The sequence below is a fragment of the Myodes glareolus genome, chromosome 16, assembly GCF_982192425.1.
Source record: "Myodes glareolus chromosome 16, mMyoGla1.1, whole genome shotgun sequence".
In the NCBI taxonomy this organism is placed as follows: Eukaryota; Metazoa; Chordata; class Mammalia; order Rodentia; family Cricetidae; genus Myodes; species Myodes glareolus.
The window spans coordinates 54502241-54521027 of record NC_142041.1 but is presented as its reverse complement, the minus strand read 5'-3'; the positions used below and the strand labels follow the sequence as shown (position 1 = coordinate 54521027).

General features: G+C 41.1%; 1 protein-coding gene and 1 long non-coding RNA gene across 3 annotated transcripts in view; one reads left to right on the top strand and one right to left on the bottom strand.

The window, feature by feature from the left end:
- Nucleotides 1-4206: 4206 nt before the first annotated feature.
- Nucleotides 4207-16914, bottom strand: LOC125391275 (uncharacterized). 2 transcript variants are annotated; one of them, XR_007229046.3, is made up of 2 exons: nucleotides 16482-16914; nucleotides 4207-7264 (listed from the first exon to the last, which is right to left on the bottom strand). It is a non-coding gene; the product is annotated as an uncharacterized LOC125391275 (long non-coding RNA). The 2 variants fall into 2 exon arrangements; XR_015735125.1 differs by lacking the exon at nucleotides 4207-7264 and adding an exon at nucleotides 12872-13997.
- A 118-nt stretch (nucleotides 16915-17032) lies between these two features.
- Cyp7b1 (cytochrome P450 family 7 subfamily B member 1) overlaps nucleotides 17033-18787 on the top strand; it is a 179602-nt gene continuing 177847 nt past the window's right edge. The window contains exon 1 of the mRNA XM_048420615.3: nucleotides 17033-17167. Coding sequence (XP_048276572.3) covers nucleotides 17052-17167 — 116 coding nt within the window. The 5' untranslated portion in view covers nucleotides 17033-17051. The remainder of the gene's footprint in view (nucleotides 17168-18787) is intronic.

The following is an 18787-nucleotide window of genomic DNA, read 5'->3' as shown; positions in this document are numbered from 1 at the left end:
GTTCTTTAGATACATAGAGATTGTATTCTACATAGATAGGTAGTCTTCAACTACTTCAAAGAGTTATAGAATATGGCTTTTAAGTAACTTAGGGTTCTGTTGACGTGAGACACGATTTCAACTGGCAGCACCAATCTATTTCCAAGAGAATGTTGAGCACCAAAGACACTCCACTTGGAGTTTGTTTTCTTCTTGACAAAACTGGCCTTTGGCCAAGGAACTGCCCATGCATCAACCACTTACAAAATGATTGATGTTTAGACAGGGCAAGCAGGATACAAGAAAAAAGACTGTCAAATCTTGCTAAGATAGGGTAAGATAGTTCTGAAAAATTTCCTGCCTCTGAAAATGGTCTGTCAATAACTTAGACAAAATTGGTTTCTCCAACATTGCAAATGAGACTTTGGGTGATTGCCCAGGTAGCCAGTTGTCTCTGTCATTTGTTGCACATTTTGGAATTTGCTTGATTGTATTTTCTGCTTTCTCAAGTAATATTATTTCCCTTATTGGGTCTTCATTGGGGTTGAAGACTAGATAGTTGTTAATTTCCTCTCATGACTTGGCTTAGTTACTTATTATGTAAGACTTAAACTCATTAGGATAGGATAATTATTAAAACATTTATTACATGTCTCTTGCTTGATATTGTTTATGTTGGTTGTAATTCTAATTTTTATATCTGATATTTGTTCTTATTTTATATAACTTTGTATTAGGCTTAGAATTTGCTTATTTAAACAAAAGGGGGAGGTGTGGTAGGAATTCTTACCGCCAGTAGCCTTTAAGTTACCCACCCACTTGGGTGTGGCCTCTTATACTATATATTCTGATGTAAAGCACACATCCAGCCTCTTTCTCAGCTGCTGGATTTGATTGCTGTCCCCTGTTTGAGCAGAGTATTGTGATCTGTGTGTCTACCCCTAAATAAATAACTTTTTATTATACTCAATTCTGAGCTAGTGTGGGATTTCGTTTTTAGTGTACTTCTCCATCTTCTAATAAGAGGTGTCTCTTGTTCAAATCAAATCTTTATCAATTTTGATGAAATTCATACCTTTTTTTCTCTCCTGTGAAAACAAAAACAAAACCCCTTTCCCCATGTAACAAATGTACTGGTTCCCATTCTGAGGTCAGTACATCTATAAAGTATAATGGCTGATTTAATTCTGTAGTTTTTTCCTACTATCTAATGATTCTCCACAGCTGTTGTTCTTTTTCTCATTAGCATTTTAAAAACATAGTTAATAAAGAAATATGCAATATATTTCTGGGGGTATTTATCATCCTTTTCTATTTATTCAACATATCTTTCAAAGTTCAATTTGATCTTCCTATATGTGATTGGACTATAGGATTATGTGTTTTATGTTATAATGATCAAAGAATTGCTTCATTTTCTTAAAGATATATGCTGGAATATTGTCTGTCTTTATTTGTACAGGTATACCCATGATGGGCCATAACTTTTAGTAAATGTGTGATTACTGAATTTGCCTTTTCTGAACTCAGAGCAGTTGTCCATTAAAAAACTTGAAAAAGTATCAATATTGTGGTGTGCATATTTTAGTTTTCCAAGTTCTACAAATGGGACCCATCAATCTGTCAGATTTTATTCCATTGATTACTCTTTGGGTTACTTCCTGCAGGTAGTGGTGTTTGTTTGTATAAATAAAAAGCAGGACATTTTCTTATAATTTTCTTGATTTGTTGTCACGTGATGAAAAAGCCTTTTTAAAAAATCTTTGTTACTGACATGATGCTTGTTATGAAATTCTGAGGTTTTCAGCACATTTCAAATCAATAGTTGATCAATTTCTGCATTACCTTGTGTTAGAGAACCTGGCAGTCCTGTATGGGAAGAGATTTGTGTTATGCATATGGGATGATTCCTATTCCTGATTGTATCTCATAACTGAATAAACAGTAAAGTTAATTCTGTATCATCTCGTATAAATTCAGCAGTATCAATATGTGAAACAACTCTTTCTGCATATTGCAAATTGGTAACTATGTTGAGAGGTTCTTTAAAATCTAATAGTACTGTGAGAATAGCTTATAATTCTGACTTTGGGACAGAATCATAAGGGCTTTGATCCACTTTATTTAAATTTCCTGATTTGTAACCTGTCTTTCCTGATTTAGTTGCAACAGTATAAAAATGTACTGGCTCCAGATATTGTTTTGGTCCATACAATGAGAGGAAGGATCCAATTATTTCTCCGTATAAGTTGAATTTTCTTGGTTTTGGGATAATTATTGCTAATAGCTCCCACTACTACATGTTCTTTTCCAGGCTTCACTTTCTTCCCATAATTTGTCAATTTCATCACTATTAAAAGGTGCTATAATTTCTGCTGGGTCTATGCTAATTGACAAAGTCTAATTTTTCCTTTTAGAATGAACTCAGAGACCTTTACTGTATAGGTTTTTAATTTTTTTACTTGATTTATGTGATGAAAAGATATATTCTAAGGTAATATCTTCCCTCTGCATTAAAATTTCTGTAGAGAAATGTTTGGAGGGTAATATGAATAGAATGCAGCTAAGATTCAGATACACATGATCCACATATGTCTTCTGTAATTGCTCTTCAATCAAAGCCAATTCTCTCTTAGCTTCAACTAATAATTCTCTGGGACTATTTAAGTCCTTCTCACCACCTAAGGTTTTGTTTAAATTAATCCAGTCATCAGGACCTATCTCAATCATGTACTATAGATGGGAACTGTCTCCTAGTAATTTTGGAAGTCATTAAGAGTTTGTAAACGAGCTGGGCAGTGGTAGTGCTCACCTTTAATCCCAGTATGTAAATATCACATACTCTAGAGCTTGAATGTTGGAGCAGTTTTCCTAAAGAAGTTAAAACCCATGTTCTCAGAAAAGCATGTACACGATCATTTATGTCAATTTTATGTCTAACAGCAGATATGAGAAACTACCTGCTATGTTTCCATGTCGTAGAAGTGAAGCAAACTGTGGGCATCACCATTGTGTCATTGGAAGAATCCTCTTGGCAGGGAAATGAGCAAACATCAATGTGAAGTCCCGAGGATTCCCTACAGAATTACAATCTGTAAAATTACAATCTGTAAAAATCCCAGGCCTCAAACTTTGATACTCCATCATTCTGTGTACATGGCTTTCTACTAATGAGAACGGTACAGAAAGGAAGAACTAGTGGAAGTTCAGGTTTGAGAATGTTGGAGTGGCTGTGAAGACTGCAAGAGGATCACAGGAGAATCCTTTCCATTGCAAGATTGCTTTGTGTCACGGCTGTACTTTCAATTCACTTGGTCAATTTTTAAAATTTTACTTCATAGGGAAAGGCTTGAAGGAGTTTGGAGAGATTCATGGCACTGGTACTAGGGTGGGGTAGGGTGGAAAACAAGAAAACAAGAGAGGAACGCCTCTGTGGACAAGCTCCTGGAGTCAGGACAATGGCAGACTCTGTAGTAGCAAGATGTTTGCTGATGTCAGAAAATACTTGAAAAAACAAAGGATTTATTGTGGGTTCTGCTCTCAGAGGTTTAAGTCTAGTTTGACTGGTTCTGTTGCTTCTGTGCCAGCTGTGAGGCAGGAACTCCTGATGTAGGGGTAGGAAGGAGGAGCTTCTCCCACAGTAGCTAGGCAGTAGGGGTAGGGGGTTAGAGGAAGGGAGGGAGAGGGAGGAGAGGAGGGAAAGAGAGAGACACACACACTCAACACTCAACGAAGGAGACAGAGAGACTTAGAATCAGAGAGAGACAGAGACAGAGAGACACATACACACTGAGAGAGAGAGAGACAGAGAGAGTAGATTGAGTGCTACTTCACTTTCCAAAACAGCACTATTAGTTGAGGGGGGTGGGTGGGGATTTGGGCTTCAACACAGAAGGATATTGTGTACTCAAACCATAGCATGTAGAAGTAGTTGAGGTGTTAACCACAGAGCCTCCCCAAATGTTAAATTACCTGCTGGAGCACTGTAGTGGTGGGGTACTTTGCCTAACACTAGTCTGAATCACATCTTTCTTGGCTTTAAGGGTCAGTTATGTATCAGTCTGTACCCCTAAGTATTCTGACTTCTCTCAACTAAGGATTTCTGACTGTATTTTCCAACCGCAACGTCAAAGTACTCGCTCCACAAATTCCACTATGTGCTTACCTGTTTTATGACTTCTAGGACTGCTTATAGCTTTAGTGGGGTAAAAAGTAAGGCAGCCTTAGTAGCAGTTTCATTCATTTATTATAAACATGTGGCATAAAGTCACTTCCAGACAATATAGACAAGGCGTATATAAGAAACACACGTCCATTACTTCATTTGGGTCCAAGTTCAAGATGAATGTATCATTCCTGCAAAGATTCCAAAACTTCAAACAATTCACTTTGATTACTTTTATAGTCATACAATTTACGGATACCAAAAGGACTGAAAAAGTCCTCCTTGTATTTATGAAATCACTGTGTAACGGCGCATATAGCTTACCTATCTCGCTCTATCATGAGACCGTATCAGCAGGCAGACTGGTTCTAAGGCAATGAGGTTTTGCTGAAGGACCTTCTTGGTTCTGTAGCCTTACCTAGACTTTTCCTGGACCTTGCTTCACTTTTCTGCATCCAGGGCATTCATCTGACCATCACCCTGAGTACAAGGACTCCCCCCAGACTTGCTTCACCCAGTTTTACAAATGTCAGGCTTTGAATTGACTGCTATACCCCCACCTCACACTTCCCACAAGCTGAAATGCTTTGAGTACTAGAAAAGAAGCAACACAATGATTAACCTCATTCAAGGAAAGAAGGGACGGGTATTTCCATTTTTGCATCCGAATTTGAAATGTTGTGAAATTCTAGGTTTGGGGGAGAATTTTGCTTCCAGAGAAGGAGTAGGATGAATTGGCGTGTTGGCAAGATCTTTTCCCTGGCGTGAGGAACTTTACACAAGTCTTGCTACATTCTTAAATAATGTGTGTAAGGTTAATTTTTCTCAGTATTTTGATTTGGTGTAGTAACAGCTTCAGGCTTTTTACTTGTTTCTAAACTGGAGGGCTTCTTCCCTTCTCCTTTCTTCAATGCGATGATCTAACGGGAACCTCAGATACACCAAGTAAACACTCTGTGACCTGGCACCTCAGCCCATTTTTTTAACTCGTTCCTTTGGTGCCAAAAGGAACCGGTGAGTTGCTAAAAAGCAGAACCAGAGAACTAGAGATGTGGATAGCCCTTCAAAACGCCATTACGGATCTGTAGCTCTTTGAATGAGAATGACTCCCACAGACCTCTGTATTTGGCTGGTTCCTGGTTCCTGGTGCTGTTTGGGGAGGGTTAGGCAGTGTGTAGTCTTGCTGGAGGCAGTGTGTTTGTCACTGGAGGAGTATATTTTCAGAGCTAAGATGCTCCCTCACTTCCAGGTTGCTGTCTCTGCTCTGTGGCTGGAGTTCTGCATGTGAACACTGAGCTTCTTGTCCTAAGCTACATCTTTCCTGGCAGCAGTCTTCCCCATCATGGTGGATTCATCTTTCTGGAACCTGAAGCCCAACTAACCTCTGTCTCCCATAACCTGCCTTCATCATGGGTTTTATAACAGACTGTAAGAGCAACTAATGCAGGATCCTTTTCCCTAATAATGGACACCATGCATGCTACCAATAGAGACTTTGGAAAATACAGACAGGCAAAAGTAAAATATAGGTTAACCTTTTAAACAACACCAGCCACTTTTGTACTTTAACATCTTTCCTTCTAGTCTCCCTTACTCCTAATATGCTGATTCCTAAAATAATTTCCCCCTTTAGTGGATATATGCAAGGTTAAGTTGTTTATTGATATATAAAAATCTATGTACTTAGTTTTAAAAATACAGAAAAGAATCATAGCAATACAAACTTACTGAGTATAATTAGAAAACAGCAAAAAAGAAAGAGTAAACTTTTCAAAGGTCACTGAGAATTCAAGCGTTAGGTGGCAAACACTGATCTTATAATTCTGATACATAGTGAGAAAACCTTATTCTGTTCCAATGGTGCTGCCTAAAACCAACAGAAACAGTCAGACTTCTTTTATTATTTCCCTTTAATTTGCTTCCTGTGGCTCATCTTTCTGAGAAATCTTTACTTTTCAAATGATTCAATAATCTATTCAAAGTGATTCCTAGACCTCACTTCCCCCCAAAACCTCTCTGAATCTATATAGGGGAAAACATTTCAAGATATAGTCATAGGCAATAATTTCTTTTAAAAGGAATCTCCAATAACTCAGGAGATTTCAAAAGTTGACAAAAAGAATTCTATGAAATTATGTTCTGTTGTTTTACACAGCACAGAGTAAAGACCAGAGAAAGGCAGAAAATCTTCTTTAGCTATATATCTGACAGAGAATGGACATCTATAGGATACAAAGAACTCAAGAAATTAAACACTAAAATGATTCAATCAGTAAAAGTGTAAAGGAAACCACAAGGCAGTTTATCAAAGAGAAAGTAAAATTTGCAACAAAACAAATGAAAACAAACAGACAAACAAATAAAACTGGCCACATCTTTAGCTAGCAAGAAAATACAAATCAAAATGACACTGAGATCATCACACCTCTGTCACAATGGCTACTGTTAAAATAGAAAAGAAAACAGGCAAGCAAAAACAAATGCTACCGACTGCTCTACCTCCCTAGGTGGGTATCACTATGCTGAACAAATATGCAATGAGAGGTGGGAAAGATAGAGAGAAGAAGTGATGTGTGTGTGGGGAAAGGCAGGGCAGGAGACTAGCAGTCAGTGACAGGTGTAAGAGAGGGCTGAAGTCGAGCATGCAGGGTTAGTGAACCAGTTGTGTGCAGCAGCTTGACGCTTAGGCAGATTGAACATGCTGCCAGCAGGACTGTCCTGGCTCTGGACAACAGTGGAGACCTGAGATGTGGAACGGTCCACTTTCCGGATCAGACCTCCTAGAAGGACCACCATGGTCAGTGATGCCACGGGAGGCCACGTTGGTGTCTGTGGCCTATGCTACTACCCCAGGCTGTGAAGAAAATCAACATCCAAGTGGATATTCACAGTCTGTGCCACAGACTGAAGCCATGCTAATGTCATGGGCCTTGCTGCCACTGAGGGCCATGTCTGGGTTCAAGGTCCTATTCCAGTCAGGGTCTGTGTTGATGTCCACGGTCCAGGCTGCCTTCAATGACCTTGTCTAGGTCTGTGGCCCCATTGCAGCTGAGGGCCGTGTTCATGGGCTGTGCTCTTGCCAGAAATCATGAGGAAGTCCACCATCTGTGCTCCTGGTAACTGTAAAGGGCAAAGAAGATATATTTGTTATGATATCGATGACTGCAGTCACACAGTTGAGAAAGAGGAACATGGCAGGCTTCTGTGACAACCTGTACCCAGCTCCCCACTCCACCCACAAGTAACGGCCTACACAGGATGCCACAGAAGAGAACTCTATAACAGTGTGACAAGGATGCTGAGGTGTGACTCTCCACAAGTGAGGTTGGGAGTTCTTGCTGCTTTTCTGGAAGGCCAGAGTTTGATTCCTAACACCCACATTTCGTATATGCACACACATAGCTTTCACTCATACACTCACAATTAGCATCTTGCACACACACATTCACACACACACACACACACACACACACATGAAAATGGGTAGAGGAAGGAAACTTGGAGAAGTGTAGAAAGAACAAAAGAAGACCATGAGGAGAAAATATGATCGAAGTATACAATAAACCTTAAAAATGCCATTATAAAATGCCTATCTTTGTATAATGAATGTATACTTGAAAGCACTTTTAAGTGGGAAAATTGTACTGTAGACATTGACATCTATTAATAACTTTTAATTTTCAAAGGTTGTTTAGATTTGATCTGGTATACTGCATGCAAACCTGGAAATACTACAGTAAGCCTGGTTAACATGTGCAATTAGGACTTGTTAGTAAATATTTTTAAGTTAAAAAAATTTCCATAAGTCCTTTAGGATACCATCATGCTTAATTTAATGATAGAGACACATTCTGAGAAAGGCAGGCTTAGGTGATTAAATCACACCATGTATCTCACAGACTGGGTAGGCTATGCCAACTCATGGCATGGCCTCATGATACCACCCAGTGGCTCGACAAGTGCTCAGGTTGTAAGAATCTTCCCCTGCATAGGATGGGGAGCATAAACAGTATTTACTCCTGCCTCATAATATTTCAACAATAAATCAAAATATGATTCTGTCCTGGAGAACAAAATGACTTTATTGGGCTTACACAGCATGGTGGCCCCAAAGAAGTCACATTAAATAGTGTTTACATAGCATTGATGATGACTTTCCCATAGCAGTCTAGACAAAGCCTTTCTTCAGTAAACTTCCCCCAGCCCTTATACTCTAGCAATTTCTAGGAGATGCCAAGGACATATGTAATTCGGACAGAATTTCATACAAATTAGGACTGGCAGGAATCTCAGGTGAAGATCCAATGACCTCTCCCACTCCCTCCTTTTATGAGGGAATGTCAACAGTCCACAGGCTTCATCTTGAGGAACTCCTGCAAGCAAGCACAGATGCCCTGATAAAGGTTTTGGGCTGTTATGTTGGGAGGATCACATTCAACCCTGTGGAGGACCGCAACCACATACTCCATTACAAGATGGCGCTGGCATCTGGTTTCACCACCAGGTGAACAAGATAACGCACATGTGCTTGGTAACTTCCCACTGCTGTCCCTGCCTACTCCCGAGGCATCATCTGGGATAATGGGCAGCGGACCAATCCAAGAGTGACACGTCCGAAGCGAGGACTGTTTCCTATATAAGGGATGGGTTCCCTCATTCTGGGTCTCCGCTTTGGAAGCTTATGCTCTCTCTTTCAAGACGCATTAAAGCTTTTCTGCAGAAGGATCCTAAGTGTCCCGCGTCGTTCTTGCGGGCGAGACGGTAGCGTGGGACACAACCCCACTCTGTACTCCCCTCCAACTCCTGTGTTCTTTCTGCCTACCTCAACTACAATGCTCTCTAAGTCTTGGAGGGCATGGTGTAAATGTCTATTTTCCTCCAGCTCCAGGAGGGTACAGGGAACCCTAATGTCTTCTTGTTGATCTATCTGTAGAGGATGGCTGGTGATGAATCTCATTGGTATTCCTTCTTCCGCAGAACTCAAGTGAGAAAAAGGAAGGTAAGTAGAGATGCTAAACAGGAAACTACCTGAATGGACCCCGACAACTGTAATAATCCACAGAAGTGAACACAAATGCTCAGAAAACACATTAGCTGCATATCACATCCATTTAGCAAAATAATCACAGTGCCCTGTGAGTTTCCCAACCACAGCTTTGTGTGTGAGCTCACAGCTCCAGATGCCAGGTATCATTTTCTCCCTGCAGAAAGGGCCCAATGTTCAATCAGAAAATTGGTTGTATCCATAATCGTTTACATCACTGCTGCACTAGTGGGCACATCTTGCCCATCACTTCTACAGTTTAGCATGCAGGGTCCATAGATACTTAGAACTCTTGGCATAATTCTCAGCAGCCTTCCCAGCATCTCTTGTCACTAATGTAGTGACCAGGGAGGGGACACGTTCATCTCAGTCCCAGCTCAAATTCTCCAAGTCCTGCAACAACACAGTGTCTTCAGCAATAGAGCCTTATCACCTAGTTCTTACATGTAGCCAACAGTGGCAATGCCCTTTGTTATTTTAGGGGCCTCTAGGACACTAGAGACTAACAACTGGTAGGGAAACAACAGGCTCCCAACACTAGGATTTGCAATCAATAAACTAACCCTTGAACAGCTTGTTAGGCAATTGCCTGTCACAGTTCCCATTGATTGACAAGTATTCCTTTCCCCACAGAGGCTGACCCAGTGAGACTCACTGTTATATTTCCAGAGGTCTGTCTCTGCCTCTCCACTACTAGGATTACAAGTGCTCACAATCATGACCAACATTTCAAAAAAAATGGATGTGATCAGGTCCTTGTGCTGGTTCACTGAACTATTCACAGACCTAGCTTATTTGTTCAGCTGTTGAACAAATAATAATAAGGCTGGTTCCATACCTCACTGTTATGAATAGTACAATAATAGACATGATATATAGGTATGCCTGTGGTATATTCCTTCAAGTCTTTTGAGTCCAATATTCAGGGCTATACAGTTGTTCAGCTTTCTGGTTTGTTGAAGAGCTCCAATACTGACTTACATAATGGCTGTTATGATGGCATCAGTCCCCAAGGTTCTTTTTCTCCAGAATCTGGCCAGGATTTGTGGTTTTTTTGTTTCCTTGACAACAGTCATTCTTACTGGAATGGTGGGGCATGAGGCCCATATGCTCACAGATAACACTAGAGAGTGTTTAGCTGGACTTGTTAAACCCATGGGCTTTGTTCTTCAACAGAAGAAACTGTCAGGCTGGAGTAGATGTTGTTTAATAACCTAGTGATCTTTTGGTATTCTGTGGAGCCAGCCTCACCTAAATTCCTCATATTCTGAGCATTGTTTCTCAGTCTATATATACAGCTCATCCTTATGTTAGAGGTTTCAAGTACTCTGCACAAGAGTTTGCTATTATGCTTATTACAAACCCTTTCTCCCTAGACTCTTATCCTGAACACCATATTGCAGACAATTGAACCCATCCTTATACTTACTACAAACCCTCTCTCCCTAAGCCCTTGTCCTGAGCATTGCTCCTCAGTCACCAGAACTCATTCTTGTGGAAGAGGCCACAAGATGTCCTTAGCAAAGGACACATGGAGTTTCCATGTAGTCTTTCCCCCAAAGTTTTACTCTATTTAAAAGTGTAAAAACTAAACTGCTCAGCATCACACTCCAGAAGTCTGAAAAGGCCCAGCTAAGTCACACTGATCCAGGTTTCCTTCTTATCCCAGTGCAGAACTACCCCCCCCCCCCCCATGTCCATGAGGCTTGCTGGGACACCCACAGGGTAAGATGAAATCTCGATGTGGCTTTGAGTTTCTTTGTCGGTTAAAGATGTTGATGAGGTTTTTATATATTATTGACCATTTGTCTTTGTTCTTTTGAAAATTGTCAATAAAATTCACTTGAGCACTTATGGATTAAATTTTTTCTTATGTTTAGTTTTTGAGTTCTTTACAGATTCTAGATGTCCCTTGCCAGTGTATAGTGTGAGTAGTATGTGTAGATGAAGTTTTTTCCCCATTTCTCAAGCTGTTTCTTTAATCTGCATATTATTTGCTTTTACATACTGACAATAACAGTGAATTTTACAAAAATAAAGGGGAATAGTGAAACATCCTGTGAGAATGGGTTTTTTTGTTGTTGTTGTTACTGATGGTGCTTTGTTTTGTTTCTTTTACACCTACCATTAACAAGAAATTTTGAGCAAAATCCAGACACCTAAGGAATTTCCCTGGCATCTTTCAATTTTTAAACTTCTTTTTGTTTACTACTCTAGTGGTAGTCGGACCTGGGAGAATGGAGCCAGAAAATGAGGTAAACTAATGTCTTATGCAATAGCTGATTTTATTCTGAGCTCCGAGATTAAGAAGACTCACCTGAGTAAAGTGCCCATTCACAAGGACAAGTCGCATGGGCAAAAACATGTTTCTCCGTAGAGACAGAGAAACAAATAACCACAACCACTTATAATGAACAATCTGAAGTAAACCCACTCCTATCTGCTCATGGAAGAACATAAAAGCATACTCTAAGAACAATTTCCTGTTCTGAAGAAACTGGGGTCACAAGACTCATTTCTTCCTTTTTTTTTTTTTTTTTTTTTGGAGTTTTCTTACAAGCACTCAGAAATCTGCTCACACAACTCTGCTCTTGGAACGTTTTCCCACACTTTCTTTAGTGCCAAGCAGAATCTGGGTTGTGTTCTTTTAAGCCAGAGTAACTTTCAAGCGTCCTCTGGTCACTGACACTGTAATGAAGTTCTGCTGTAATATGACACTTCTCAAATTTCTCTTCAACCACTGAGAGGCAGGACATTTCAATGTGTGTCCCTCCCTAGACTTACATAAGGATTTAACTGCCAACGTAGCAGAGCTAAAAGATGAAACATTCAAGAGGAAGTTTCATCATGAGGGCTCTGCTCTCAGGTGCCAGCTAGTGCCCTTTAAAGGGGGCTTTCATCTTTAGTCATGTGAGATGCCGTTCCCTCCACTGTGAAGAACACAGCATTCAGGGTTTCATCTAGAGCCTATAACTGGCCTCTCCTGAGATACTATGGCTTCTGCTAACTCGCTTTGGAGTTTCTCAAGCTCCAAAATTGCAGAAGATACTCTTTTATTTAAAGTAAGTGATCTTTGTTACTCTATTATAGCCACACAGAAGGACAAGATAGGGGAAGAGGTTGTCTTGTCAAGGAAATATTCACAGTGTTCTGCCAGTTCTGGCATGCAGAGAACTTAGAGTAAATAAAGAAGCTTCAGACCTCAGTAGCATGTGAGACATTACATGCTAAAATGTTAGGTATGTTATACCGCAGCCCATTAAAACAGAATGGTGGGTTTTCCATCATATTTTGAATGGTTCTATAATGGTCTAAAAAACAAAAGTGAAAATTCTGACCCAAGGGTCCTCTCAAAAGTGGAGCCTAGACCAGAGTGGAGACAGGTACGCTCTGACAGAACACCTCATGACTAGGGCTGACAGCGAGGGCCAGTCATGTTCTGGAGCTGCTGGAAGGAAGTGTGGCCAGCTATTCATGTGACCTCAGAGCCGGACAAACTGGTATAGCAGGTAAAGTGTCAACCTGAGGCAACCTTGACTATTGATCAGAATGTGTATCGAGTACACCATGTATCATAAATTGCCAAGGACAGAGAAAGGAAAACAGGGTTTCAAAAGAGGGCTTTGAACTATGGGATGTGACACCAGTTCAGTGTCTGATAAGCACGGAGAGTACGGAATGAGTACACAGCTCCCAATGAAAGTTTATTTCTGCATTTCCAGAATGACTGAAAGGGTTGCTGAGAGGAATCCTTGCTCCACCCCACCAAAGTCCACAGATAAAACCTGAAAACTAAATTTTTTTTTTTAAAAAAAAGATTTCAAAATGTAAAACACCACCCACAGGGCACAGTCAAAGAAAGCCAGGGTTTATATGGTGGATCCCAGTCATTTCCCTAGACCACTCTTCCTCTTTTTTTCCTTTGTTTCTTTTTTCATTCAAAAATTTATACTTCCTCCCTTCCTCTCATTCCCTTCCTGCTCCCCCACTCCCCCCTGTCCCCCCTCCCTCCTTAAGAGAGAGCAGGGAACTCTGCCCTGTGGGAAGTCCAAGCCCCTCCCCCCATCCAAACCTGGAAAGCTTTGCATCCAAATAGACTAGGGTCCCAAAAAGCCAGTAGTGCAGTAGAAACAAGTCCCAGTGCCTTTATCAATGACTTCTCAGTCAGCCCCCATTGTCAGCCACATTCAGAGAGACCAGTTTGATCGCATGCTCCTTCAGTCCAGGTCCAGCTGGATTTGGTGAGCTCCCATCAAAACAGGCACTCTGCCTCAGTTGGTGGACCAACCCCTCGTGGTCCTGACTTCCTTGCTCGTCTCCTCCCTCCTTCTGCTCTTCAACTGGACTTTGGGAGCTCAGTCCATTGCTCTGATGAGAGTCTCTGTCTCTATCTCAATCCGTCGCCGAACAAAGATTCATATTCATCTTTTTGGGTCTGGGTTATCTCATTCAGAATAGTGTTTTCTATTTCCATCCTTTTGCATGCAAAATTCAAGATGTCATTGTTTTTTGTTTTTTGTTTTTTTTCTGCTGAGTAGTACTCTAATGTGTATATTTTCCACACTTTCTTTATCCACTCTTCCATTGAAGGGAACCGGCAGGCGGCCATAATCACAGAGTTCTCATAGCTCTTTGTACCTTGGAATGAAATGAGGTTTTTTTTCAGATTTAACAAATAAAAATCATCGATTCTCCATTTGAAATGTGAATTGTGACTAGACAACAAATAATACTGAAATCATTATTTGGTATCTATTTTGTTCCTTGATGTGTTAAGTTGTACTCTTTTGATTCTGGCATAGTATCCACCTATTATAGAAAGAGAAACAGGCACAGAAACATCAGTTGTAATGGAAAATTAATTTGATGGGATGAAAGTGGCAACAGTGTACTGGAAGTATGATTAACAACAAAAGTAGACTTTTGAATAATTTTATGAGGAGAGAGCGATTTAAGCGAGGCAAACACCTGAAATTCCAGCACTCAGAAAGCAGAGACAGGAGTATCACTACAAATTTGGGCCTAGCCTGCTCTACATATGGAGTTCCAAACAAACTTGTGTTGCATGATAAGACATAGTTTCAAAAAATGAAATAGAAACAAACAATCAAACAAGACCAACAAACCCTTAAACGGTGAAATTGGAGCTGGACTTTGATTGGGGAGGTAATGTGAACATTTAGAGGAGATAGCACATTTTGTTTTAAGGTAGAAGGAAATCTTAATCATAGGAGTGTGTGGGTGGGATAGAGAGGACAAAATGGACCAGGAATGAATTTCATGAGAACTGTCATAGCAAAGTAAATTGTGTCAAGGAGACAAATTGTGGAGGACTTCTGATGAACTAGCCTGCCTCCATCTTATGCCTGAAAACTATCTTGTAGTAAAGACAAACTCAGTTCATTCTTGTTTATGATTTAATCTCTGTTTCTCAAGGATTGAGTTATGCCCCACCTGTAACCTTAACTACAAATGGTTCTCTGTACTGCCTGTTGCAGGAAACAGCAACCATGCCTTTGTTTCAAAAGGTTATATGACCACCTGTTCTCATGACCACCCATTGTTATGACTACCTTATGAGTACCTTGCAAACATGTCTTTGTTCCAAAAAGTGGTAATGACTATTTTGAAACCCTAGTATTGTTTCAAAAGGTTATGACTATCTTGTTCTAACTGTATTATTATGGCTACCTTGCTATATTCTGCTTCTATAACTCTATTTTGCCCACCAACCTCCCCCTTTGGAAACCCCACTACCCTGAGCTATAAAAATCTTTTCTTTCTTATGTCCAATGATGACCTCTCAAACCCACCATAGGGAGAGGCAGCTTCTGTACATGAATAAAAAACTTGATTTAACTAATTTTGTTGGGGTTGGTGATCTTTCTCCTCAAATCTTTGGGATTAGTACATTTCATTGCACATGGAGTATCTATCACTTTCTTTCAGAGTTTGGGACAGGGTAAAAGTGGGTCTTTGCAAAATGGTGAGAGGGATGGAAATCAATTTTGAAGTTGTTAATAGCACTTTACATTGGCATAAATAGTATGGAGGCCACGTCCCAGTGGGTGGGTAGCTTAATGGCTACTGGCGGTAGGAATTCCTACAGAAGCTCCCCCCTTTGTTTAAATAAGAGCACTCTAAGCCTAATACAAAATTATAAGCAGTAAGAACAAATATAACAAGCAAGAAACATGTGATAAACGTTTCAATAATTATCCTATTCTAATGAGTTTAAGTCTTGTATAATAAATAACTTGTCCAAGTCACGAGAGGAAAGTAACTACAACTATCAAGTCTTCAACCCCATCAAAGGTCCGAGAAGACAGATAATATTCCTTGAGTAAGCAGGAACTGCAACCAAACAACTTCCAAAAATGTACAACAAATGACAGAGATAACAGGTTACCTTGGCAATCACCCAAAGTCTCATTTGCAACGTTGAAGCAAACAACTTTGGCTGAGGCCTAGAATAACTGACAGACCATTTTTAGAGGCAGGAAATTTTTCAGAACCGTCTTACCCTGTCTTGGCAAGATTTGACAGTCTTTTTCCTGGTGTCCTGCTTATCCATTTCCAGATACCATGTACCTTATCGGTGGTTGAAGAATGGGCAGTTCCTTGCCCAAAGGCCAATCGTGCCAAGAAGAAAACAAGCTCTGAGTGGAGTGTCTTCAGTGCTCAGCATTCTCTCTGGAATAGATCAGTGTTGCCGGGAGCAATCGTGTCTCACTTTAACAGAAGTTATTTAAATGCCATATTGTATGGCTCTTTGAAGTGGTTAAAGATTATCTATGCAGAATACAATCTCTATGTATCTAAAAAGCCTGATTAGTCTGACTATAAGTATGACAAACATAGAAGACTACTGATCCATAATTCTTAATACCTATATAACCTAAAGACTAAGACTTCATATTAGAATATTGTACAATAAACAACTGTGTAACAAAGGAGGACAATAACCTCAAAATGTAAGCAATGTATAAGTATCTTGATCAGAGGTAGAAATGTACATTGCAATATGATAAATACATCCTAAGATTGTATCAATAAACAAAAATGTTTTAAGCAGAGGTAGAAGCATGCATGCATTCAATCTGACAAAACATCAGGTCTCTTTCTCAGCCAATCTTTATGTATTGAGGTAGGGTTTGACAACCACAAGCCAGTAAATACTAAACCGTCATCTCCCCTATGCCCCCCATGAGAACACACTTTCCAAGTGCCTTCTTTCTCTGCCTTGTGCTGCACGCCTCCGCTTGGGGGCTTGATGCCATTGCTTACTTTTACCTGTGTCTCTTGCTGAGGGTGCACCTCAGCAATCCTTCTAGAAGATGGCCTGGTCTCCTTATCCCAGTATATGGTGTGAGCCTTTGCATATATTATGCCCTCCACCTCAGTCTAAGCACGATAGGATGTTGGCGATGAAGGAGGTGGGTGAAGGAGATTGGAAGCACATCTTGCTGTGTGTGCTGGCAGCTTAGGAAGACCCAAGCCACAGGGTCAAATCCCAAAGTTGGTGAGTGGGGAGAGGCGTCAGGCAGGGTCTCTCCTGTAGGCTCACTGCTGACTCAGAAACAAAACCCCCCTCCTCCAGGACTTCGTGGCTCCATCTGGGGAAATCCTAATCCTTTCCCTCTTCCTTGGCAGGGTTCCTGTCGCTGGAGTGGGAGGCGGTGAGAGGCGGTGCGCTTGGGTCAGGGGGAGGCGGGGGGAGGGGACTCCACTAACTTTGTAGTTCAGTTTCAGGGACCGCGGTGACATTCTGTTCGGCGCCGCCGGCAGGCCAGAGCCTCGGGTGAGCAAGAGAGGGCACCGTGCAGAAGCCATCGCCCCCTGCAGAGTCGCCAGCGCGTTTGGATGGAAGGAGCCGCGACCTCAGACGCAGGCTCGATGGAGCCATTCGCCCTCCCGGGCCTCCTCTTCACCATCACCCTGCTGCTCCTGGCCCTGCGCCTCCTCACCCAACGCACCAGGTAAACTCCAATGCTGTCACGGCCACGCATGCGCGGGATCGCGACCGCACAACCTCGTGGGCACCCGAGTCCCTTCGGGTTGGCGGGTACAGGCCGATCTTGCTCCGGGAGCTTCTGGGTGTCCTAACAAAGGCTCTGCATGCAACTCTCCACGCATTCACGCCCAGAGTACAGCTGTTCTGTCCAACCTTACTTGCTGCGCGGCACAGTCTCGGGCTTCCCAGGTTTGGTGAAGCATCCTGCCATGGCCTTTGCCTGGGCCCATGCATGTTTTTTGACCCAGAATTCTCCGCATTTCAAGGAGAGATACTTCTTGAATTTTATCTAGTTCAGAGAGAAATGTTTTAAGAAAATGCTGATGCGCAGTGTGGGTGCTGCTCAGTGCCTCAGTTTATCCAATTGTACCTCACCTGGAAAATTAGAAACAACAGAACCTACCAATAATGATCATGGGACTTTTGTGAGAAGCAAAGGTGTTAATAGTATTTATGCCTTCGTTCTATTTATTTTTCTGAGGACAACAAATAGTAGCGACAGGGAAACTCATAAGTGCGTAACTATCTGGCTGGAAACGTGGAAGCAGAGAAATGAGAACACAATTATTCACTTCCCATTTATTTTGTTTTTCCATTAGTGCCTTATCTTTTTCATGCACAGTTTTCATGGCTTTTGAAAACGAAACAGGTTAATTTGGGGAGAAGAGTATTACTAATTAAGTATCTATCAATGTTTTTGGGACATTGACACAGTTGTACCTCATACAAATAAATATCCGTGGGAGTTTCTGAAGTACCACTTGAAAAATATTTAAAGTAATAGTATTTAGATTTTCTCGTATGTGAGTTTTCAGAGAACTTTCTGGAACTTTGCCCTTCCTCTTATGTAGTCTTCTACACTCCTACAGCTGCAGAGCTCAGGGTATTAGGTTTTTAACTTCAGACTCATGTGACTCTACACCGTGTCAGTTAGGTCGCACTTCTAGGAATATAGCTGCCAAGGCTGTTTGTTCTAATCTCCATTTTCATGCAGGGCAGGAATAGTCAAAGCAAACCAGTTCATTCTAGACCATTGAGAGTAACTGGGTGAGAATGTGGAACTCAGGAGGTCCACGGAAAGGTAAAAAAAGCAAGGCAAGTTTTCCTCAGGACATTCGGAGAATAGGCCAGTTTCTCCCTGTTCACTAAGTATTATTTGCTATCTTGTGCATTCCATCAATTGCCAGTTCCTTCACACCAGGAAGACTAGTGCAGATATGTAAGGCACTGCGTTCTAGATCAGTTCATAGGTTGTAGTTCAGTATGGAAAGATATGAGTATATATCGGAAAGACCCACGTATCTGATGGCTTCTCTTTTCTGTGTCTGGACAATTTATTCTATTACCATAGGAAAGTCCTGTCTGGTGTCACCTGTCAAAGAGAAACCATGGCTATAACAAGACATTCTCAATGTTTTGTGTATAATCATATGCTTGAACACCTATTAGTGAAAATGTACAAGTAGAAGTAAAGCAGTCTATTACAACTTGCCTTTCCCACTGTGTGGTATTCTTAGGGGCCGTTGATAACGAACAGAGAGAGTAACTCTCTCTCTCTCTCTCTTTCTCTCTCACACACATGTGC